Source organism: Thermobia domestica, unplaced genomic scaffold (assembly GCF_964235325.1).
Source record: "Thermobia domestica unplaced genomic scaffold, izTheDome1.hap1.1 HAP1_SCAFFOLD_799, whole genome shotgun sequence".
Taxonomy (NCBI): domain Eukaryota; kingdom Metazoa; phylum Arthropoda; class Insecta; order Zygentoma; family Lepismatidae; genus Thermobia; species Thermobia domestica.
This window is the reverse complement of record NW_027656509.1, coordinates 17,667-44,220: the sequence shown is the minus strand read 5'-3', so window position 1 is coordinate 44,220 and position 26,554 is coordinate 17,667. Positions and strand designations below refer to the sequence as shown.

Sequence of the window (26,554 nt, the reverse complement as noted above, 5' to 3'; positions counted from 1 at the left end):
CAGAAGAATTATTTGCTTTTCTGTGCCATTCACCGATAATTTCCCCGTTAGATTAATGTTTCATGTATTTCAAATTAGACGTCATACCTTTAGCTGCCGTGATGTCTCTTGCGATATACTCATATTTAATTCTTTCTACTGTCTGTGTTGTAATCTTATTGTTTTAACAGATAATACAAATTATCACAGTTTCTGACATGGTAAAGGAATATTGAAACGTCTATGATGATTTCTCAAGTTACTCTGTGTCGCGTATATATCCTCAACCTTGAGTTCTGCAGAAGACATCTTTTTCAAATATTTTTTTTTTCTTGAAATGTCTTGGATGTGACGAGAAAGTGTAATATCTGCAGGAGATGTAATGAAAACGTGTCCATGTGCCAAACACGTTAAGCAATTTTCCAATCGCAAGATCACTAAATTGCATACTTCAAACAACTAATTGAAAACCTAAAATCTCTCGGTAACACAGCAATTTTACAGCAACATTGGAGAATCATGCTTTTACATGAAAGGTTGCCGTAAGAAGAGGTCTTATTTTTCAAACTGTTTTCATGCTCAGAATTTAGTTAATTTAATTATTTGGTTCAGACACTTGGATACTTGAGCACAATTTTAAAGCTTTTTTTCTTTTTTAAATAACGTCATATATTATCTTTGTAGCCAATGGTTGCTGCACTATCAGATCACCCAGCCCTGGCAGCTTGGGATATTGTCAATGAGCCCGCGGGTTCCTGGTCTTTTGAGTCGAATTCAAATTCCTGTGAAAATTCAAGAGGTCTGAGTGTAACAGGAGCTGGTTGGGTTGGAGTCAACATATCTCCCGGCAGGTAGGGTTTCCATTCAAAAATTGTATGAAAAGTGTGATACAGGGATCATAAACACAAATCAATGATGTATTATTTGTTACTGTCAAGTGGAGTTCGTTTCTCACCACTTTCATATTTTCTCCGTAATAGTATTTTATTTAGCTCTCAGAAACATAATCAGAGCCATTTTTAATTAAAAATGAGTGACCAAACTTTTAAACATTACTTGATGTATCTTCCTTGTATAGGAAGCAGAGCTGCCCATAAGGAAGTGAGGTGACTCTGACAAATACCTGGGTTTTCCGAGCTCTTGAGGCACCAGTAATAATAATAAAAAAATATTTTATTCAATTGTGTTTTCTTAAGTTTGAAATTCCCGCTGAACTGCTTGTGGTGCGCGGCCATGCATACTGCCAACTTTGCCAACCACGCTATTCCGTAGAAGCTGTTTAAGTTTTAAAATTTAAAATAATGAAAAAAATCACAGAAACAAAGAGATTTTAATCCTATAATTATTTGTTAGTGGTTTATCATGATACTTGGATATTATCATAAATATTGAATTGGTAAATATGCTGACAACTATTGGGAAAGGAAGAACTTACAGAAAATTTGTTTGGGGTTCCGTGAAATCTATGAGCGGCCCTGTAGGAAGTCATTATTTATCAGAATTATTAATATATTAGTAGTATTGTAATAACTTCTCTTTTTATATGCCAACGAGCTTGACATCAATTTGATTGACCTAATTAAATTAGTAGACATGTCCTGTAATCGTACTCTATAAACAGGGATATCACTCAAGATTATGAGTTTTCTTAATGTATAATTTTCGGATTTGAATAACGTTTTTCTTAGCTACTTTTGGTTGGTTTTCTTTAATCAAAATGTTATTGACCATATAATATCATTTGATATCCTTTTAATAAGGTTTAATTAAATTGTACTGTAGGTAAATCTCCTCTTTTGTGATCTTTAATTGGATTTGACATAAATTTAATTAAATTGTACTGTGAGTAAATTTCACCTTGTAAGATTTTCACACTGTGCATAATTTATTTTTCGTATTAATTATCCCTTTTGATTGTAATTAAATTATTATAGAGAACACTCAGGAATAGAGCATGCACATGTAAACAATCATAAAATACTTACCATATCCAAACACACTGTAGTGAGTCGAAAACATCGTGATGTCGACAAACAAAGGTGACGAAGCCAAAGGCACTAATTTTCCGAACAAATTCTTCCTTACTTACGAAGATATGACTTACAGAATATTTGTAACATTTGGTACTTGGGCAATAGGCTCGTTTTATTATTGTAGGATTATGTTGAAGGATATAATTTACGACGAGCTAAATAACTTATTCTTACATTTACAATAAACGAAAAAGTTTTAAGCCAAACCAGAATATACGTATTGCCTTTGAATCAGGATTTTTACATTACATTTTTATTTATGAATCCCGCTGCGTTAGATTACATGTAGAACAAGATTTATGCGTTATTGTATTGATAGAAACTGAACTAAAGATTAGTGTGTTTCGATTTTTCTTTGTTGCTGAAATTTAGCATTTCTTTTATCAGAATTACGATTATTTAAATGATGGACTTATAGAGAGAGATTTGCAATAGGAGTTAAAATCGAAGCACTTACCCAATTTACACACACATCTTGAGCATTCTTTTCCCTTTTATAACACGCCCGTAAAGAATCCGGTCAGTTAAAAAAAAAAAATGAAATATAAACCATCCTTCATCAATAGGGGGCTTTGGGTGCAGGCAGCCTGAGGACAATTGTGTAAGAAATCTCAGCTCAATCCCTCGAAAGAAACATTACCTTTGAATCACCAACCAGTGTCCAACTCCACCAACCTCCAACTGAATATACTGTAAACAACCTTTTAACTTAAATAAATAAAGTAGCACATGCATATATGTATATAGCATAAGAAATAATTACTCAAGTTGTATTGTTTTACAACTTTATTATAATCCAAAAGGTATAATAACATATCAATAGTCGCGAATAGTAATAGTACAGTGCAATTAGGTTTGAACCCGGACATTCAAAAATATAAGCCGAAACCTTTTCTAAAAAGATCATGATACTCCATTCGGTAACTAAGAGAAAGTCCCAAAAAATCACGCGTCGGGTTTCGTCACTATGGCCGCCATATTGAATAGCCTATTTCTAATGCCGAAAGTATTCGTGGAAATCATAGCATTCACTTTAACTGACTATAATACAGGTTGTAAACAAAGCACAGATATAAACCATACCTAATTGAAAAAATAGTTAATTAGTTGTTCTTATTATGTAAAAACTGAGGAAATTTACATTTTCCCGCAAGAGAAAAAAGGGAAATTCTACAAAATTTCTTAGAACAGAAGTGAAAAATTGAGTTGTGGGATTTTTATTACAACATTGTAGAGAGGAGAAACAAACAAACAAACAAACAAAAAAATCCGAAACCTTTTCTAAAATGATCATGATACTTTATTCAGTAACTCAGAAAATCCAGAAAAATCCCGCGTCGGTGTTCGTCACTATGGCCGCCATATTGGGAGCTAAAGGATTTTGTGGAGATCTAGCATTCACTTTAACTGAGTATAGTACAGGTTATAAACACAGCTGAGATATAAAATATACCTCATTGAAAAGATTTAAAAATTTGTTCTTATTGTATGAAAATTGAGAAAATTTTCACTTTTTCTAAAGGGAAAAAAGGAAACTCCACAAACTTTCTCAGAACAGAAGTGAAAAATTTTGTATTTTGATCCTTATTACAATATTGTAAGAAGAAGAAACATAAAATATGTGCAAGTTGTTGGCTAAACCCTTCCCAGTAAAACGTTAAAAATACACAATATTGACGCCTTCTAAAGCTGGGATTTTAAACTTACATTCACGTAATGCGTTAAATTCCCTCTTGTCCAAATATTGTAAAATTTTCGCCTATGCATCCACAGGTTTTCAATGAAGTTATCAATGGATAAACATTTGAAAAGGCTTCAATATCTCTTACAAACCAAGATGTTGACTGTTTTGGGGAAGGGGAAAGGAAAAGTCCCAAAATATGAGGGATTTTTTAAAAATAAAATGCTCTATTCTTAGCAAGCCAGATTAGTCGGATGAATTTGACATGTACAAAGGGTGTTCGAAAAGTTTTGCACCGTGGTCTCTATTTTTTATTTGTTGCAGGAGGAGAATGATTTTTTTTTGTGAAAATACTTGGAACATTTATCTATACGTAATGGAACATTACAATTTAATGTAATAATGTTTTTGATGGGAGGGTCCCAGAAATGTTTGCACCGACTGTACTTCCTATTTAGAAAATATTTCTTTCGATCCATATAAATTATTTATTTGTTCGTTATTTTATTCCAAATTAACATGGAGGACGGTAAAAATTGTTTAGGAATCATATTTTGGGGGATTCATATCTTTATTTATATATTAATTAATTATAAATCTTATATATGCATATTTTAAATGGACGATTACAAATCTCACGGTGTCAGTGCTATTCGGAAATATAGTCCCACCATTGGATGAAAGTTTAGAATAATTAACCAATCTAAATTTTGGCACAATATTTTAGACTCTTCTCACCCCACTTTTGGTACCAATGTTCATCTAAAGATCCGGTTCAATTCAGATTTTACCATTTTTTATTCGTTTTAAATACTCCACCGCCAAAAAAGCTTTACTTTGATTGGTGCAGTTACCCACGCTACATATTAAGGCGCGATCATCTTCACTCTACCTCGTCGATCGGAAAAGAAAGCGGTGTGTTTGATCGGCTAGCAGATATGTAGGAATTTTGACAGTATAACCGAGGAAGACAGGTAAATTGTATATCCAGGTCAAAACTACTCTACCAGGAAGCACAGGAGCTAAAATTTAGACAATCTTAATAGTTAAAACAGACTAAAATTTCAATGTAGCCGGATACATAGGACGCCATGCCGGATGTAAATATTTAGTGTGGACAGGTTCGACATTACGTGCATTTAATTTGGTGTGCTAAACTCTTCATTTGCTTCGATTTAGAAATTTCAGAACAGTGATCATCCTTTTCACCCCTCCCGATATTATATACAGTTAAGACCTGTCCGAGTAGTAATTTATTAATATAGATAGTAAGTGATTTTCTTACTAATCCACATGAGAATGATCGTTTAGGTTTACTTTAAGGGCTCCTGTTTTAATCCCGAATTGGGATAGCTTCCAGTAGGGATGGGTTAAATATTTAATTATCTAGGTTTCCTTCCCTTTTAGGGAGGGGAACCTCAAAATTAATAGCTTTAGTATGTTCCCCTTGAACACGTTTTGACCAGTATCTGATAAAATATCATGAGTTAATCAGGACTAATTGGTTCAGTTTTCACCGCCCATTTCCTTCCCCTACATCAGCTAGAGCCGATTGAAAAAAAAATGGTAAACTCTGATGAGTTTTATGTGTGTTAAATGGATAATAAGATTAATGGTAGTGATGATTGGTGTGTATTGGCATGATGTGTCTTGTAGTGTAAGTAGTATGTGTATATTTGTAATGTAGTAAACATTTTCTGGTAGTAGTAATTGTGGTAGTTAAGTGATGAAAGAGTGCGTGAGATAATTAAATATGGACAGTGTAGTATTTACTATGCGATATTTTTTTTTATTCCGTCATTAAACGAACTTATAAACAATATTTGAAAGTGAACGTAATATAGTATAATAATCCTGAGTACAAGGTCACATTTTGTGGTTTACAGTTCGAACAAATAGTTACTAGCGCCCTTGTGTCGAAATTCCGTACTATCAGTCGTGCATATTTTACCATCAAACCCAGTTAGTGATTTAGGTTTTACAAAATTGACTCTTATTTTCGAATTAAAACCGAGTAAACACGATTTCCGGCCCATATGAACTGATAGTTGGATAATGTGATTTGACACTTTAATATTCTGAAAACTACAACATTCTGTGTAATCCAGTAATGAAAATATTTAAGTAAAATAAACTATGCATAGATTCTTAACCGAAGGCAGCCAATGTGATGCTATTTCCGTTCTGAAATTGAGATATTGAATTCCAATTCTTTTCTTGTAGTTGCAGAATAATTTTCATTGTTGCTGTCAGAATGCTATCACATTCAGCAATATTATCGCACATATTTTATTTTTTGTGAATATTTCTAAATAGAGATTTGTTTTAAAACAGCTGCGAAGTAAGATATAGGATGGTTTGTTTGGCAAAGAAGTCTTGGGTTCGAGTAATGTTTCTTGCGTGTTGGTCGGGACGCGATTTATAGATTTTTTTTAAGTATTATGATGAAATGTGTATGTAGGCTGGGCGTAGATAGAGGAGACAGGGTGTTTTTAAAATATAACGTCGTAGTAAATGGAAAAAGATGATGATATGAATATATGAATATTTATTTGAATATGAATATGAATATTGTAGTAAAAGTGAATAGACGATAGGACACCCGTATAGTGTATACATGGGCCCGGTATATTTTAGCCATATGTTGATATATATATATATATATATATATATATATATATATATATATATATATATATATATATATATATATATATATAGATGAAACGTAAATGTGTGGTGAGAATCGTTTCGAGTTCTGACCTCCACGCCGAGACATCACTCGACAAGGTAGGCGAGTTATATATCAGCATGTATTATTACTTCGCAGTTGAGTATACCATAACAGTAGTATTTATTTATTTCAATCTCGTCTGACAGCAGGGTAGGGATAGCATCATGTAATGGCTAACTAAATGTAATTGTTCATCGATTATGATACCAAATAGTTGGCGTTTTGGGCTGTTGTGAATTGTGTTTACAGTCGGTTATGAAAGAGAAGATCCTATGACTCTGAGATTTTTTTTTATATTACGCTACCATACAGTGTTTGTAGACTGAATAGGACAGACAGGATTACAGAATCGAAACAGTTAGTTATTGGAATTTATTATACCGTACCCGGGCATCGACCCCTCCCCCCTTGAATATTTTCGTTTTCTTTTCTTAGTTTCCAAACTAGATAGTGATGGAAATTAATCGATGCCTCAGAATTTAGCGCATTCTGCGAAGGGGAGCTATCCGTGAAGTTTGGCAATAGAAATCACCGATCCAAAATTCAGTTTATTTAATAAATTTTTTATTTTATTTTGGCAAATCGCTAGTTAGGGATATCTTAGCTATTACTCTAGTTTCGTTACTATTCTGGACTTTCTTAGTTTCTAAGAGGTCGGAAGTTTTTTTTTCCTTTTGAAATTCTAAATTAGCGCCTTCTCTAACCTTCCAGGGGATTCCGGGATCTGCAAGGGTGTTGACCGGATACGGCGAGTGGTGGGATTTCCCTAAAGCCTTTGTCTTTCCGAAAATCCCATCGGGGACACAGACTTGTCTCATCTTCGCAGACATCTTTTTCGGCTATTTATTTGGTAAGCCGAACCCCTTTTGGCATAAAAGAGAATATTTGGTTATATTATGTTGTATACGTAAATTCGACCACTTATCTTTCGTAGTTGTAGTGTACTGTCTCCTCTCTCTTCACCTATACTCCCTCTACTTCTACTCTAGAGTTTTTTTTTTAATTTTCAACCTTCCCCCCCCCCCGATTTTGAAAGTATAATATATCAATGAATTAATGTATAATATTTTTTTTTTAACCGAAATGACCAGCTGAGACATCTCAAGACACGATTCGTTTGATGAAATAGTTAGGGACTGGATTTACATTATATTTGACCCATCGACGGGGTGAGTAACGATTCGGTACACCGTAACTTTCCACTTTCATTCCTTCACCATTGTCCGTCTGGGATTATTTTTTTTTTTTTTTTATCCAGTGGTCACTTTCCATTTAGTTTATTTCCGTGAATGTTGTTGTAATATTGGGCCCAAAGTTAAGATAAAAATTGTTTTGTTCATGTATTTAAGAATGTTCTGTGTTACGTGCCTGCCTCACAAGTTTTCTTTTCTTTGTTCTACTCTCCAATTGAATATGTGATAATTTAAAATTAATAGACGCGCGGTATAAAGGAAAATAATATTTTATGATGATATGTCGGAAGTTTTGTTTCTTGGTATAATGTTCAACCTTCTTGGACAAATTAGTGTTGGGATTATGTAATTAAATGTGTGCGCGTGTATTGAAAATATATATATAGAGAGAGAGAGAGACGTCGAAATGTAAATATGTATGAAATATAAAATATTAAAGTGAAATGTAAAATGTTAAATTTAGAATATGGATATATGTAAGAGCACCGCATCTGCCCCATACGTTTATTGGTTGCCATGGGTTTTAAGTAATGTTTTCCGACGAATGGAATGATGTAGCTTAATTTTCTTTTCTTTAAAATACCGCCGCGAACTTAAATAATTTTCTTTGTTCTGAATAAATGTAATTAGTAATCAATAATGTAAACAGTTTCAATGGCATGCATTTCAAAATAACGACAGGTCTAAAACGTAATCTAATCCCTCGACAAATATTATCCTTTAGTGATCAACCAGATTTTTTTTTTTTTTTTTTTTGGAAAGTGTACCTAGAATCCCCCCTGTTTTCCAATGTGTATCCTATGACTTAACCAGTGTTTTACCATGATATAAATCACCATAATCCTCCCAACTAGTGAAGATCTTCTCAAATATAAATACTATGAGTAAAAGTTATAAGTAAATCACAAATAAAGTGTTATGATGCGTCCAAGTGATGAATGACTAACTAGTGACCTGGAGTTACTAAATAATGAATCCAAAAATGGACTGAACCGAGAGGAGAATTCTCCTCTGACCAAATAGAGTAGAAATCCCTAGATGGGTAGAACTTTCAATATGCGAATACAGCTACAAACTGGTAGTTCGTATATACTGAACAAATGGTTTGTTATAAAGCAAAATATATGTGTATAAACATAAACTGAATTTAAATCGAGCGAAATGTGTTGGACACTACCTTTAGTGCATTAATAGTGATCTCGAATGCTCGAGTTTGATATACGCTACAGGACGTACAAAGAATATTTTTTTTAATGTCTCGACGTGAGGTAGAGACTCATAAGTTCTAGTACACCTAAAAGTTTTTTTTTCTTTTCTTTCCTCTTTGTCCACTTTTTTTAAAAAGTGAAATAAGTGTCTTCTTTGCGTATGTCGCAAATCATATTTTTCTAATTTGCTTTAGCATGCCTAAGATATAATATATGTAATTATTTTTTTTATTTGTCAAGATGATTGAATATATAAAAATTTACTAAAATATAACTCTATGTATTCTATTAATATATAACCAAGAACTTGTGCTTTTAAGATTTTCTTAGTAATTATTTTTCCTTTTCACTACGAATGTAATAAACTATTTGTACCCTTGTAGCTAGTTGGTTTCCTTTAAACATACATACACTGTCCTGAGTGAGTGAGCGAGTGAATGCATGATAGATTTAATTTAAGTAATTTTAGTAATACCATTTGTCATATTAACATCTATAATATATGTGTCATGTTTTAATATATGTGTTAAGGTAAATAATCTAGGTCATGAAAGACCGCTACTAACAAATTTAAAGTCGGCTCTAGGAGTGAGACGAAAATAACAGGATGAGCCTAAATACGACATTTTTTTCCCAGGAAGTTGAAACTCTTATTGAGACGATACATAAATTGTATATTGAGTTTATAAGTATATATATATATATATATATATATATATATATATATATATATATATATATATATATATATATATATATTTTCTCTTGACTAATTCATATGTGTGGTCGATCTCAGATCATGGAGTTCAGATATTGGATAGTTGTCAATTATGGTTTGAGATTAAATTACAAAGAATTAAATTTCACTTTTCTCATTTCCAGGTCTAGATCTGGGCAACCCCACGAACGTGGTGCCTGGAGCTAGGTCTGGGTGGTATGAGAGAACATGTGTCTATTACAAATCACTTCAAAATTGATTCTCCATTAATAGTATTTGTAACGATTTACCGGATAATAACCATTCGAACTCATTACTATATCTCCTAAATCATCCAGTAATCCATTCTCCTTTAAAATCCTCAATCTTTCCTTTTCCCTCTCCTTTTCTTTTTCTTTTCTTATTTCTTTCTACTTCTCTCCCCTCCTTTCCCTTCTCACTCTTTCTTTTCTTATTTCTAACAAAACTGAAAAACTAATTAGGTCGTGACTGGGAGTAGTCGCTATCAGCACGGTCAATAAATTCGATTCGATAAGTTTCTTCGGAAGTCCGATTTGGGATAATTACTTCTAAAATGAACATATACAGAAACTAAGAATAATAATATAATTTATTCAAAATTTACTTTACTAGAAAATATTTATAGTTTCAATTAGTAGTAGATATCTCATTATCACTCTTTTGCTAAGTTCAGGCGACTCCTCCTTCAACCACGATGCTAGTTGTCACACGCCCCAAAATAAATTTACGTTATCAGAAGTGGCGAACCGTGACAACAAGTCTAGAAAACGACCTAATTAAATCGTTTTTCAGAATTGGCGACACGTGACAAGGATTTTTGTCATGGAAACGGTTGTTTCTATGACAACGGATCTCAGAAATGGCAATTAGTTTATTTTCGGCATTATAACGCGACTGATGATTCAAGATAGTTACTATGGAGACAATTGTTTTCCCTGGTAACAAATTTAAAGTTATTTATTGAGTATTTATTGAGATCGAGCACATATGGAATTGGCCACAAGAATGCAATTAATAGAAAAGTCATTATGGAGTTAGACAATTATAGTCGTTCGGCTTTTCCGTTATTTTTGCTTCTCTCTGTAGAAGGGGGAAGAAATGGAAGGAACTACAAAATTTTCTAAATAAAATAAAAAAAAAAATGCTGGAAGCTGGTTCAAGGAGGGAAAAAATGGGAGCCCTTTAATTTATGAATAGTATCTGTAGAACAAGTCTACTTTGTTAGTTTGTAAGTGTTATATTGCATGTGTATTTGTATTGTATATGTGGTATGTAAAAAACTATGGCAACCAATAAGAAAGTAATTGTCACGCAAGACGAGGTTGAAGTTTCGTGTACACAATGTACACTAAATGATAAGGAGAAAGAGGCTCGCGTCCCTCGTAGATTAGTGAGGTGTCATGGGTGCGGGCTAAAGTGGATTCATTTTATCTGTATTAATTTAGATGACTCAGTTGTGAATGAAGAAAAGATCCGTACTGAGGAGATAATTAAATATTGTAAAGAATGTGAAGGGAAACTCTGCCAGTCTCGGGAAATAATGAATCCAACCCATTCTAAAGAAATTGAGCACCCAGACTCAGATGGAGAACGTGGGTATAGTACCCCGAAGAACCGAGGCCAAATATCTCCAGTGGAGATATCTGACCTCGATGATGATGAAAGAAATGGGGATTCAATTGGTGATAAAACCAAAGAAGAGCAAAGGAAGACTGTGTCATCTAATAATGACACTCTCCTCCTTTCATTACAACAGATGCTACAAAAAATTGATCGGGATAATCAACAAATGAGACGCGAAATAAATGAGAAATTTGACACCTCGAACCGAGAAACCGAATCTCGATTCGAGGTACTATCCCAGAAAATCGACAACATATGTTCGGACTTTGCTTCCTCAATAACCACATTGAGGGAGCAAATGTCTACTGAAATTGACGTGGTTAGATGCGAGGCTCAACAAACAGTAGAGCAACTCCAACAGGAAACTGAGGGTAGATTTAATAAAGTAGATTCAGAGTTAGAGAAGGTAAACACCAAATTTCAAGAAATAGATCAGAAACTAGAATTACAGCAGGCTGAAATCAATGATTTGAAGTCTACTTTGTCTCACTTATCATTGGAAACTAAAATGGAAGTGACAAATCAAAAAATTACTGCAATTCAGGATGAAATAGATAATATGCAAGAGAAAATAGGGAGGCTGAGTCGGGAGAAGTTAGATGTATCCTACCCTTTCCCCGGTAACGATTCTCCGAGTACATTACCCGGGAGAAAAATCACATTTAGTACTGAGAATGAAAATCAAGTGTCAGCTGATGCGTGGGGTACTGCAATGCACTATCCTCCGCATCAGTCAAGGTTAAAACCTTGGTTAGAAAGCCATAACATGCCAGCTCAGACAAGTGTTGTGACAACTACTGTTACTAGTGTTAATGCGCCCTCTTTGCTGGGAGGTATACAGTCATATAGTGTGTTGCCGGGAAGAGGGGAAGGGTGCCGTGCTGAGTCGTTGCTCGCGAACGTGGTTGGTCCGAAGATGGAACCCCACATAGTTGACTCGACTAACAGAGTCCCCTTTAGTTACAGAGGTACGTATAGCACTGCTACAACGTCGTCAGTGGCGAATCCTGTGACTACTCCGTTTAGTCAAGATAATGCTTTCATTCCTTTAAATTACTCTCCTGGTGACAGTAGTATGAGTTCCAAAGTTTCGTTAAGGGATATCGAACGTTTTCCTACGTTCGACGGAAATATCACTAATGGATTACCTCGTGTCTTCCTACGAAGACTACAGCAGTGTCTGGAAATGTATCGGTTAACGGACAGAGAACGCTTACAGATAGTAGAGAAGCGTCTAGTTGCAGCTTCAGGCGCATGGTTTGCATCCATCAAATATAAAATTAATACATACAGCGACTTTCTGATCCTTTTTAAAGAGGAATATTGTAACGAACATATCGAAAGGCTTCAGAAACGTACCCTCCAATCCTTAAGGTACGACCGAGCTAAGTATGGGTCCCTTCTGGACTATGCCTGGAAAATCATTGAATTATATTACCAAATTGCAGAAAATCCGTCACAAGCTGAACTCGTGGATATCATCATAAATGCTCTTCCACCGGATGAGTCGCGGGCTATAGCTTCCCACTTATGCCAAACTGTGCGAGAAGTGACTTCACGTTTAGCTGCCCTGTGTGGGAAAGAAACTGGCGTCCCACCAAGGAGGTATTTCGCCCGGCAAGCTAAAATCTTAAAACCTACTAAGAATAAGGCAACGGCCAGCTGCCAAACAGATTTTCTGAGTTACACCCAGGCTGGATCTCGTTATCCAAGTGGGTGTGGCTTGGAAAATAACCAAAATTATGGTCGGCGTCGGTACAGTAACCGGCCTATGTTTAATAATCGCCGCGGTTATCGCCCCTATGACCGTACTGCTGGGGAATCGAACCCTAATAGGGACGATAACCGGAGGAGCTTTAACGGGGCGTATTGGAGAAGAGAAAGTGGTAACGGCCAAGGTGGTAACAATAATAATAATAATAATAGTGGAAATAGACCTCAGAATCCGGCCCTTTCGCAAATACAGAATAATAACGGAAATAGAATTCTAACAAATGAAGGGAGTGATAGTCGAGAAACTAGATCCTAATGTCGTCGGATACGCCAGTCTGCGAGTGAAATCCTACGAGTTGTCTCTTTTGATCTCTCAGCTGGAACTTTTGTCGTTCTATTCCTATACGAACACCACTGAAGTATCGGAACTCACAATTTTCAGAATCTCAAACTCTTCAATTGCACGGATGATAAGAAAAAGGAACTTTTGTCACAGTATCCAAAGTAAATGTTAACACTGTTCTTATTTAAGTGAATGCTTGAGTGTATGAATGAGTAGTTAGTTCATTATTATTAATACATGTTAATCCTCTCTAACCAAAAATTTTGTTATCCTAACAAAATTTTTTTTAATGACGCCGGGGAATTGTAATGGAACATTACAATTTAATGTAATGATGTTTTTGATGGGAGGGTCCCAGAAATTTTTGCACCGACTGTACTTCCTATTTAGAAAATATTTCTTTCGATCCATATAAATTATTTATTTGTTCGTTATTTTATTCCAAATTAACATGGAGGACGGTAAAAATTGTTTAGGAATCATATTTTGGGGGATTCATATCTTTATTTATATATTAATTAATTATAAATCTTATATATATGCATATTTTAAATGGACGATTACAAATCTCACGGTGTCAGTGCTATTCGGAAATATAGTCCCACCATTGGATGGAAGTTTAGAATAATTAACCAATCTAAATTTTGGCACAATATTTTAGACTCTTCTCACCCCACTTTTGGTACCAATGTTCATCTAAAGATCCGGTTCAATCCAGATTTTACCATTTTTTATTCGTTTTAAATACTCCACCGCCAAAAAAGCTTTACTTTGATTGGTGCAGTTACCCACGCTACATATTAAGGCGCGATCATCTTCACTCTACCTCGTCGATCGGAAAAGAAAGCGGTGTGTTTGATCGGCTAGCAGATATGTAGGAATTTTGACAGTATAACCGAGGAAGACAGGTAAATTGTATATCCAGGTCAAAACTACTCTACCAGGAAGCACAGGAGCTAAAATTTAGACAATCTTAATAGTTAAAACAGACTAAAATTTCAATGTAGCCGGATACATAGGACGCCATGCCGGATGTAAATATTTAGTGTGGACAGGTTCGACATTACGTGCATTTAATTTGGTGTGCTAAACTCTTCATTTGCTTCGATTTAGAAATTTCAGAACAGTGATCATCCTTTTCACCCCTCCCGATATTATATACAGTTAAGACCTGTCCGAGTAGTAATTTATTAATATAGATAGTAAGTGATTTTCTTACTAATTCACATGGCGGTATTCTGAGTTTCGGAATCTTTGTAACATGAGAATGATCGTTTAGGTTTACTTTAAGGGCTCCTGTTTTAATCCCGAATTGGGATAGCTTCCAGTAGGGATGGGTTAAATATTTAATTATCTAGGTTTCCTTCCCTTTTAGGGAGAGGAACCTCAAAATTAATAGCTTTAGTATGTTCCCCTTGAACACGTTTTGACCAGTATCTGATAAAATATCATGAGTTAATCAGGACTAATTGGTTCAGTTTTCACCGCCCATTTCCTTCCCCTACATCAGCTAGAGCCGATTGAAAAAAAAATGGTAAACTCTGATGAGTTTTATGTGTGTTAAATGGATAATAAGATTAATGGTAGTGATGATTGGTGTGTATTGGCATGATGTGTCTTGTAGTGTAAGTAGTATGTGTATATTTGTAATGTAGTAAACATTTTCTGGTAGTAGTAATTGTGGTAGTTAAGTGATGAAAGAGTGCGTGAGATAATTAAATATGGACAGTGTAGTATTTACTATGCGATATTTTTTTTTATTCCGTCATTAAACGAACTTATAAACAATATTTGAAAGTGAACGTAATATAGTATAATAATCCTGAGTACAAGGTCACATTTTGTGGTTTACAGTTCGAACAAATAGTTACTAGCGCCCTTGTGTCGAAATTCCGTACTATCAGTCGTGCATATTTTACCATCAAACCCAGTTAGTGATTTAGGTTTTACAAAATTGACTCTTATTTTCGAATTAAAACCGAGTAAACACGATTTCCGGCCCATATGAACTGATAGTTGGATAATGTGATTTGACACTTTAATATTCTGAAAACTACAACATTCTGTGTAATCCAGTAATGAAAATATTTAAGTAAAATAAACTATGCATAGATTCTTAACCGAAGGCAGCCAATGTGATGCTATTTCCGTTCTGAAATTGAGATATTGAATTCCAATTCTTTTCTTGTAGTTGCAGAATAATTTTCATTGTTGCTGTCAGAATGCTATCACATTCAGCAATATTATCGCACATATTTTATTTTTTGTGAATATTTCTAAATAGAGATTTGTTTTAAAACAGCTGCGAAGTAAGATATAGGATGGTTTGTGTGGCAAAGAAGTCTTGGGTTCGAGTAATGTTTCTTGCGTGTTGGTCGGGACGCGATTTATAGATTTTTTTTAAGTATTATGATGAAATGTGTATGTAAGCTGGGCGTAGATAGAGGAGACAGGGTGTTTTTAAAATATAACGTCGTAGTAAATGGAAAAAGATGATGATATGAATATATGAATATTTATTTGAATATGAATATGAATATTGTAGTAAAAGTGAATAGACGATAGGACACCCGTATAGTGTATACATGGGCCCGGTATATTTTAGCCATATGTTGATATATATATATATATATATATATATATATATATATATATATATATATATATATATATAGAGAGAGAGAGAGAGAGAGAGAGAGAGAGAGAGAGAGATGAAACGTAAATGTGTGGTGAGAATCGTTTCGAGTTCTGACCTCCACGCCGAGACATCACTCGACAAGGTAGGCGAGTTATATATCAGCATGTATTATTACTTCGCAGTTGAGTATACCATAACAGTAGTATTTATTTATTTCAATCTCGTCTGACAGCAGGGTAGGGATAGCATCATGTAATGGCTAACTAAATGTAATTGTTCATCGATTATGATACCAAATAGTTGGCGTTTTGGGCTGTTGTGAATTGTGTTTACAGTCGGTTATGAAAGAGAAGATCCTATGACTCTGAGATTTTTTTTTTATATTACGCTACCATACAGTGTTTGTAGACTGAATAGGACAGACAGGATTACAGAATCGAAACAGTTAGTTATTGGAATTTATTATACCGTACCCGGGCATCGACCCCTCCCCCCTTGAATATTTTCGTTTTCTTTTCTTAGTTTCCAAACTAGATAGTGATGGAAATTAATCGATGCCTCAGAATTTAGCGCATTCTGCGAAGGGGAGCTATCGGTGAAGTTTGGCAATAGAAATCGCCGATCCAAAATTCAGTTTATTTAATAAATTTTTTATTTTATTTTGGCAAATCGCTAGTTAGGGATATCTTAGCTATTACTCTAGTTTCGTTACTATTCTGGACTTTCTTAGTTTCTAAGAGGTCGGAAGTTTTTTTTTTTTTCCTTTTGAAATTCTAAATTAGCGCCTTCTCTAACCTTCCGGAGGATTCCGGGATCTGCAAGGGTGTTGACCGGATACGGCGAGTGGTGGGATTTCCCTAAAGCCTTTGTCTTTCCGAAAATCCCATCGGGGACACAGACTTGTCTCATCTTCGCAGACATCTTTTTCGGCTATTTATTTGGTAAGCCGAACCCCTTTTGGCATAAAAGAGAATATTTGGTTATATTATGTTGTATACGTAAATTCGACCACTTATCTTTCGTAGTTGTAGTGTACTGTCTCCTCTCTCTTCACCTATACTCCCTCTACTTCTTCTCTAGAGTTTTTTTTTAATTTTCAACCTTCCCCCCCCCCGATTTTGAAAGTATAATATATCAATGAATTAATGTATAATATTTTTTTTAACCGAAATGACCAGCTGAGACATCTCAAGACACGATTCGTTTGATGAAATAGTTAGGGACTGGGTTTACATTATATTTGACCCATCGACGGGGTGAGTAACGATTCGGTACACCGTAACTTTCCACTTTCATTCCTTCACCATTGTCCGTCTGGGATTTTTATTTTTTTTTTTTATCCAGTGGTCACTTTCCATTTAGTTTATTTCCGTGAATGTTGTTGTAATATTGGGCCCAAAGTTAAGATAAAAATTGTTTTGTTCATGTATTTAAGAATGTTCTGTGTTACGTGCCTGCCTCACAAGTTTTCTTTTCTTTGTTCTACTCTCCAATTGAATATGTGATAATTTAAAATTAATAGACGCGCGGTATAAAGGAAAATAATATTTTATGATGATATGTCGGAAGTTTTGTTTCTTGGTATAATGTTCAACCTTCTTGGACAAATTAGTGTTGGGATTATGTAATTAAATGTGTGCGCGTGTATTGAAAATATATATATATATATAGAGAGAGAGACGTCGAAATGTAAATATGTATGAAATATAAAATACTAAAGAGAAATGTAAAATGTTAAATTTAGAATATGGATATATGTAAGAGCACCGCATCTGCCCCATACGTTTATTGGTTGCCATGGGTTTTAAGTAATGTTTTCCGACGAATGGAATGATGTAGCTTAATTTTCTTTTCTTTAAAATACCGCCGCGAACTTAAATAATTTTCTTTGTTCTGAATAAATGTAATTAGTAATCAATAATGTAAACAGTTTCAATGGCATGCATTTCAAAATAACGACAGGTCTAAAACGTAATCTAATCCCTCGACAAATATTATCCTTTAGTGATCAACCAGATTTTTTTTTTTTTTTTTTTGGAAAGTGTACCTAGAATCCCCCCTGTTTTCCAATGTGTATCCTATGACTTAACCAGTGTTTTACCATGATATAAATCACCATAATCCTCCCAACTAGTGAAGATCTTCTCAAATATAAATACTATGAGTAAAAGTTATAAGTAAATCACAAATAAAGTGTTATGATGCGTCCAAGTGATGAATGACTAACTAGTGACCTGGAGTTACTAAATAATGAATCCAAAAATGGACTGAACCGAGAGGAGAATTCTCCTTTGACCAAATAGAGTAGAAATCCCTAGATGGGTAGAACTTTCAATATGCGAATACAGCTACAAACTGGTAGTTCGTATATACTGAACAAATGGTTTGTTATAAAGCAAAATATATGTGTATAAACATAAACTGAATTTAAATCGTGCGAAATGTGTTGGACACTACCTTTAGTGCATTAATAGTGATCTCGAATGCTCGAGTTTGATATACGCTACAGGACGTACAAAGAATATTTTTTTTTAATGTCTCGACGTGAGGTAGAGACTCATAAGTTCTAGTACACCTAAAAGTTTTTTTCTTTTCTTTCCTCTTTGTCCACTTTTTTTAAAAAGTGAAATAAGTGTCTTCTTTACGTATGTCGCAAATCATATTTTTCTAATTTGCTTTAGCATGCCTAAGATATAATATATGTAATTATTTTTTTTATTTGTCAAGATGATTGAATATATAAAAATTTACTAAAATATAACTCTATGTATTCTATTAATATATAACCAAGAACTTGTGCTTTTAAGATTTTCTTAGTAATTATTTTTCCTTTTCACTACGAATGTAATAAACTATTTGTACCCTTGTAGCTAGTTGGTTTCCTTTAAACATACATACACTGTCCTGAGTGAGTGAGCGAGTGAATGCATGATAGATTTAATTTAAGTAATTTTAGTAATATCATTTGTCATATTAACATCTATAATATATGTGTCATGTTTTAATATATGTGTTAAGGTAAATAATCTAGGTCATGAAAGACCGCTACTAACAAATTTAAAGTCGGCTCTAGGAGTGAGACGAAAATAACAGGATGAGCCTAAATACGACATTTTTTTCCCAGGAAGTTGAAACTCTTATTGAGACGATACATAAATTGTATATTGAGTTTATAAGTATATATATATATATATTTTCTCTTGACTAATTCATATGTGTGGTCGATCTCAGATCATGGAGTTCAGATATTGGATAGTTGTCAATTATGGTTTGAGATTAAATTACAAAGAATTAAATTTCACTTTTCTCATTTCCAGGTCTAGATCTGGGCAACCCCACGAACGTGGTGCCTGGAGCTAGGTCTGGGTGGTATGAGGGAACATGTGTCTATTACAAATCACTTCAAAATTGATTCTCCATTAATAGTATTTGTAACGATTTACCGGATAATAACCATTCGAACTCATTACTATATCTCCTAAATCATCCAGTAATCCATTCTCCTTTAAAATCCTCAATCTTTCCTTTTCCCTCTCCTTTTCTTTTTCTTTTCTTATTTCTTTCTACTTCTCTCCCCTCTTTTCCCTTCTCACTCTTTCTTTTCTTATTTCTAACAAAACTGAAAAACTAATTAGGTCGTGACTGGGAGTAGTAGCTATCAGCACGGTCAATAAATTCGATTCGATAAGTTTCTTCGGAAGTCCGATTTGGGATAATTACTTCTAAAATGAACATATACAGAAACTAAGAATAATAATATAATTTATTCAAAATTTACTTTACTAGAAAATATTTATAGTTTCAATTAGTAGTAGATATCTCATTATCACTCTTTTGCTAAGTTCAGGCGACTCCTCCTTCAACCACGATGCTAGTTGTCACACGCCCCAAAATAAATTTACGTTATCAGAAGTGGCGAACCGTGACAACAAGTCTAGAAAACGACCTAATTAAATCGTTTTTCATATACACTAAGCCTACTCAATGTAGTCTCCATTAGCTGTGACGCTTCTGGTCCAACATTCTTTCCATGATGTAAATGCACTTTGGTAAAATTCTGGGGATTGAATTTTACACCATCGCTTGACACAGGAAATAAGGTTTTTCTTACTATCAAATGTTTTACCACGCAGGTGGGCCTTCAAACGTGTTTTGCTCTCAGGTTCGGAGAAAAACAACCATGTTTCATCCTGGGTAATGACGCCGTCAAAACACTGTTTCCACTCTTCAGTAAATGTCGTCATGAGACCCTCTCACACATCCTTCCTCATCTTTTTTATTTCTCTTGTCAATAATTTAGGCACCCAAAGAGCACAGATTTTTCTGTATCCTAGTGACTGTACCGCTGACACCACACTACCCAATGACAAACCAGTCATTTCAGCAAGCTGTCGTGTAGTCGCACATCTGTCATTTTGGATAATGGTCTCCTTATTCACATCATTCACTACTGTCGATGGTCTACCGCATCGTGGATTGTCCAGTAGAGAGAAATCACTTTGTTTAAACCTCTGCAACCACAGCTGGATTCTGCTGCGATCCAATGTGTCCTCCCCATAAACAGGGAGCAACTTCCTGTGAATCGATGTGTCAGAATCATCGCCGGTCTTGAAGAGGAACTCCATCACCGACCGTTGTCGCAACCTGACATCTACTTACGGTCTATTATGGCTCACCTGTAAATAAAAGAAAAATACTTTTATATACCAACTTATAGCTAAATGTTCTAAGTATGTTCTCAAAAAATTTCATTCTCCTCCTGCAACAAATAAAAAAAATAGAGACCACTGTGCAAAACTTTTTGAACACCCTTTGTATACAAAATTGTTGAAAAAAAGTCATGTTTAGTAACGTATAAAAATTCGTAATGTTTGAGCTAGGAAGAGTCCTAAAAAGAAATTCTTTATTATGTAAAGGTTTCTAACTTAGATAATTGTGATTTGAAAGTAACTTAGGTTTACTGGAATCTATTCCAGAAGAGGATATTTGGCATCTTGGAATGTCTCTTCTTCGATATCCTTTACGGGAACTAGCAAATTTCCATGCACTTCCTCTTCATCTTCTATGTTCCTGTTAGTGCATCCATGCCATATGCAGTACACACACATGATTGAGCATTTTAACATATCTCTCGGGCACTCAGAACTTCCTTCACAGTCGTCGGTGGAGGAACAAGAGATAAGATGTAGTAAGTCTTCAGGAGCAGCGGACTTCGAAGTTGGTATGGGACATAGATAACTATTGACTATCTACAAACCCTAGCGTAATATGTCCATGTTAACACCACGCCATTGCTGCACTTGATAAAAGACTCGGAGTGTATGCTCACGAGCGGCTCCTGTTGTAGGAGGAAGTACAGCTAAGTTAAACTGAAGATGTATAAGCTGTTTAGCAATTGTCTTCTCATATAGCTGGTGATATAAAATGTCTAAGTTCCCTATATCTTTTGACCCATACAGTGACAGAAAGAAAGATTCACCAGTTTAGGCCACAGCTTCAGCTGATACTCGAGAATTATTGAAAATACTTAAAAGGTTTTTCGTATCAGTTTTACTCAAAACTAAAACTCACGTTTAAATAATTTATTTTTACCAATATAGTGGCCATTCCTCATACCTCCAATGCGTGGTACTATGTCACAAAAATTTACAAATTTAAGTAACCATTTGTGCTATATTTTATACCGAATCGAGTTTGTTACAACGTGATACATAAAAGGTTTTTCAGTATGTTTTTCACAATACTAAAATATATCAATGTAATAATTTCTCTGGAGCAAAATATTTATGAATAAACAAGGAAAAGTGACAGAGAATTACGTTACACACTGTAGTTAAGTCTCATTTGTTGGCATAAACTTCATCTGAGCTTACCAATCCACGCTAACTATTTGTTCTTAATCCACGCAATTGCAACTACATAATGCTGTGCAGCGGAGATTAAAGTGGTAGCATTTACATTGTCGCTGACATTCTACCTTACATCCACACTTAGTTATTTGCCTACAACTCTGTGCGATGGGTGGAAGTTCGCTCCAGACAACTTTCCACCTAACAGTACTCTTGATCCATCCCATTCAGCAGGACTGTATTTCTGGTTGGGCTCGAGTTCACTGGCTCCATATGCAACCTGACTGGTAAGCAGCACGCTTCACATGCTGCAGTAGGGCTCCTTTAGTTGGCGGAATGGCTTCGTAGAACCTTTGTTTCCTTGCAAACAAATCCAATCTTGCATCATCAACACTTTCAGCAGTACTTGATCTATCATACATTAAGGTTACAAACTTCTCAAGTATCTTGAAATCATCTTCAATGAATTTTGGAGGATATCGGCTGAGTTTGCAAGAAACATAGGAAGCCTCATCATATATGTCCCACGTTTGCCAAGCACTCTTCTTACCTTTACCACGGAAGGCCGAGACAACATCACAACCGGTGAATACATGAAAAACCAGGATGCCTTCGTTCTTTTCCTGTCTAACTGAGAGATAAAGATCATGTATAGGAATCCAACGTATGTTCTGTCTTGTCCAAAAACAATCCACAGTTGTTGTAGGCCTATTTCCTGAAGGATTGGCAGAACATTAAGTGCTATGATGAGAACATCTGTATCACTAGTTTTGACCATAAGAACTTTTGTGCCTTCTTTTGCTGCATGCTGGGCATGCACGAATATTCTGGTATTGTCCTCTTCATGACTGCATGGTGATAATTCATCAAGGTTGACGGAGTGGGTGCCAACAACATTTTTCCCTTAGTCACAATGACTGTATTCGACGCAGGCATTTGAGTTATTTTATCAGCAACATAGCTAAACAGCTCTGTCTTATTGTCATTGTTCCTCAGGAAGTTCTTCCAATTTAAAAGAATTCTCCCCTTCTTTGTCACTTCACGTCTGGCTCCATGCCCTCGCTTTAAACTGGCTTCAGCCTTGAGGCTGGATGGCAGGTACACATTAAACACGATATCTATTCTCTTATACTTTTTGGAATATGCTGGGATTATGGGAAGGACCTCATTGTCTACATAATCTTCAAACGTCTTTGAGGTTCGAGGTGGCAAGCTGTTTATAGGCGCAGCTCTATCAACGATGATGACATCTGCCCTCGGCTCGGTGTCAGAAATTGTAACAAATTGTTCAAGGATTGCAGCAAGCTGGGATTTCTGACAGCTGTGAAGCTTTCCGCCATCATTAAGAGCAGCTGGAAATGCCTATTATCGTGACGAAAGAACTCTTTCAAATCACATTCTCCGCTCTGACAAGAGAGAAACAAAACTTGACAATCTTTCTTAAGTACGTTATGTGCAGAGATGGCATTGACTGGTTCTTGTTTGAAGAAATCAATGCGATTCTTCTTAATAGGCTTGTAGAAGGGGGATTTTTCTCCTTCCAATCTGCACATGAATTCCTTGAATTGAGCTAGTCCCCTTTCATAATGTATTTAGCAGTTATACTCCACTGGGGTGCGCGATGTCCTTTGTGTAAACAGGTCACTATTTTCGTCCGCAAACGGATTACCCATATCTGTAATAGCCTGAAAAAGTTTTTCAACATTGTCTAGAAACACTTCCTGAGCTCGCGCTGTCTTTTCGTGATGCCTAGTGTGTTTAATAGGCTCTTTAGCCTCAGATGCTGTTTCATACTCTGCAACCAAGCGACTGATCTCTGGACCCGCTATCATCCACCTTCTCAGCGCCGATGGATCATCTGTCACACCGATTGCTCCTCCATCTCCTTTGTCATCAGCATTGGCCTATTCGTGAGCTTGATCTATGGCTATTGCTGAAAACTCTCGGTTCGATTTGTGACCCACAAACAGCCATTTTTGAATTCTTGGGCTATCTGAGGATGTTTCTGTTCTAGTGTTACCATGTCTCTGAGGTGGATAGAAAGCCATCGTCCATAGTTTGTGTTGTTGTTGGCAAAAAGTATGAAATCAGTGCAGATAATGATAAACAGTAAAGGCTGAAGTTGGCTTCTCGCAATGATCGGATAAACAGGAGTATCACCAGTTTCATCGAAATCACCAAATGCCAGAAACGAAACAGAGGGCTTTATAATTTGCAGAAATCGCACCAATCTTCGAAACTGAGTTTTTCCTTGGCGTGTTCAGTTGTCTTAGTAAAGTAATTTGTATAAACTACTCTAAGAAGCTTGTACAAACTGCAGTCTGTTATTTGGTGTATCTGTCTCGTTTTCGTGTTGCTGGATGCTGTTATAAACGATTCTGCTGTTCCAGAAGAGGCAACGCCTGCATCCACGAGAGCCTCAACCCACCCGCTGTCTTTGACTAGAACCACAATAGACTTCAGTGCTGCCATCTCTGTGTGGAGACCACCGAGCATGATAACAAATTTGTCTTCATATTGAGCAGGCCAGTGCCACTGTACTTGCTTGGCAAGAGCATAGATGGGTTGATCAGCAGTAACGACAGGTGTCTGACTTGAATTCAGAAAATACACTATTTCCTTGATCTTGTTCATCACGTGTGTTACAGTGGCAACTGAATGAGTCTGGTCGCTCAGTAGCGGTAAAAGAGATACAATGCTGATGTCAAACTCTGGGCTTCACTCTTTTGAGACGTGGTGAGCCGACCAGGTCACGTCTACTTGTCCAGTAGCCACAATGACTTTCTGCAGCCACTCATACTCATGTGCAAGTTGTGATTTCAGCAGACTAGTATCTTGATATATCTCAATATTATTCTGATGACGTATCTTGTCTATCCGTGGAGGAAGAGGATTTTTCTCAGAAAAGAAAGCAGGGCGGATGTTTGTAAAAGAGTCCGGAAGTTCTGGAACTGTCTTCACCTTCCTCTCTCCAAACCTTGGTTGTTCTCTCCTTTCACCTTTGTTATATCCACTTGGGTGTTGGAAAACAGAGATGTTGGTGCCATGGAAAGAAGTGGTTGCTGTCGTTGCAGTTAGGTTATGATCTATGTTGTCCATGGCTGCTGTAGTAAACACTCCTTTTCGCAGAACAAATGGACATACAAGCCCATCTTCCACGTACTTTTTAATTGCTGCATCTCCGAGCTGTGCGGAAATTTCTAACACTCGGTCATACGAGATACTCAAACCATGCTCGTGAAGCATTTCTACTAACGCCCTCTTTCTGGTTTTTGCATATACAGTTATCCCTATGGACATAGGGAATGGGGTTTCCCGATCTTTGGAATACCTGTGAGTTACAGCTCCTTCTTTGTATCTTGCATAGCAGTTGTATTGTAGAAGCTGTGCAAGAGCAAGGTCTGTTTTATTTGCCCCAAATCTCAGCTGTGATTTAATATCAGCCCCATGTTCAAACATACTTACAAATTGACGAAGAGCTGGTGAAGTGGCATTCTTCGTGGAAAGTTCCATCAAATGCAGATTTGTGTTCAGAATGTGCTTTCGCAAGATATTTGCTGCCTTTCCGAGGATAATAGCTTCACTGTAGTCATTAACTTCTGATAAGGCCAGGCCTACATTACTTTGGAAAGCTACAAGGACATCCTCTTCCTTGCTTGTGAGCCTCCAGCTCAGGTATTTCTGCCAGAAGCTTATCCTTAATTCTAGTCGAATTCATATAAGGACCCCTTACACCAAGCTGCTGTAACCGCTTTTACAAAAAAATAAAAATATAAAAAAATAAAAATAAAATGTATGATGTATGATACTGTTTTCCTGTATGATGTTCACCTTTCTTAAGACTATGGCTGCGTGAATGTGTCACCGACTGGTGATCGCGAACCCACCGGGCCCTTTTCATTAATGTGAGCCGAAAATTCACGTAAACATTAGTCTCATCAGATTCAACCTGAAGTAAATCTGATCCTAGAAAAACAGTGAATAGATTTGCCTTGTAATACCGAGCAGTATGTGAAATTTTGAGGTTTATACATCTAACATATATAGTTTGGGGAAATGTATGTACCCGGAAGTTAGGCTAGTTTTAGACGGAAGCATTTATCGTAGCATTTCTCGTAGCAAAAATCGTATCATCGATATCCTACCGTGTAAAGTAGCAAATGCTATAGCATTTCCCATGCCATGGCATATCCTATGGCATTTCTGGTCAATAGAACCTGCTCTATTTCATAGCATTTTTCCCAGCATTTCTGCTCCGATTGCAGCACCGTGGTGTGTTAAAAGGAAGCGAAATATTTTGTGTCAAATATCCATGCTCTTTGTTTTGTGTGAGAAATTGAATTGTAGTAAAGAAAAATGAGTTGGAGTAGGGATACTATTATTATGTTGATTAAAAAATATAAGGAACATCCTTGTTTGTACAAAGTTAACAGCGTGCAGTTTCACTATACGGATCCACACAGAAATTCATTTAAAAAAAATACTTTCTCGTTTCATTTATTGTACCTTCAGCAATCATTTTTGAGGTGTGCACTTACTTTCTCCGGTGCAGGTTCACTTTAACAGATCTTCTTCAAGACAGTTGCCAACGTGTAGTTTTACTATACGGATCCATAGTATAAGTAGTAGTAGTAGTAGTAGTGTGAGGAGGAGGAGTAAGTAGCAGTAGGTGTATTAGTAGTAGGAGGAGTAAGTAATAGTAGTAGTAGTAGTAGAAGCAAGTAGTAGTAGTGGGAGGAGTAAGTAGTAGTAAGAGTAGAAGTAGGAGTACTTAGTAACAGTAGGAGTAGGTATAGTAAGAGTAGTAGCAGTAGTAGGAGG

At 35.8% G+C, this 26,554-nt stretch overlaps 1 protein-coding gene across 1 annotated transcript in view; it reads left to right on the top strand.

The window, feature by feature from the left end:
- LOC145677345 (mannan endo-1,4-beta-mannosidase-like) overlaps positions 1 to 26,554 on the top strand; it is a gene marked incomplete at its 5' end in the record, with an annotated part of 74,617 nt that overhangs the window by 37,762 nt on the left and 10,301 nt on the right. The window contains one exon of the mRNA XM_081747871.1: positions 664 to 830. Coding sequence (XP_081603997.1) covers positions 664 to 830 — 167 coding nt within the window. The remainder of the gene's footprint in view (positions 1 to 663; positions 831 to 26,554) is intronic.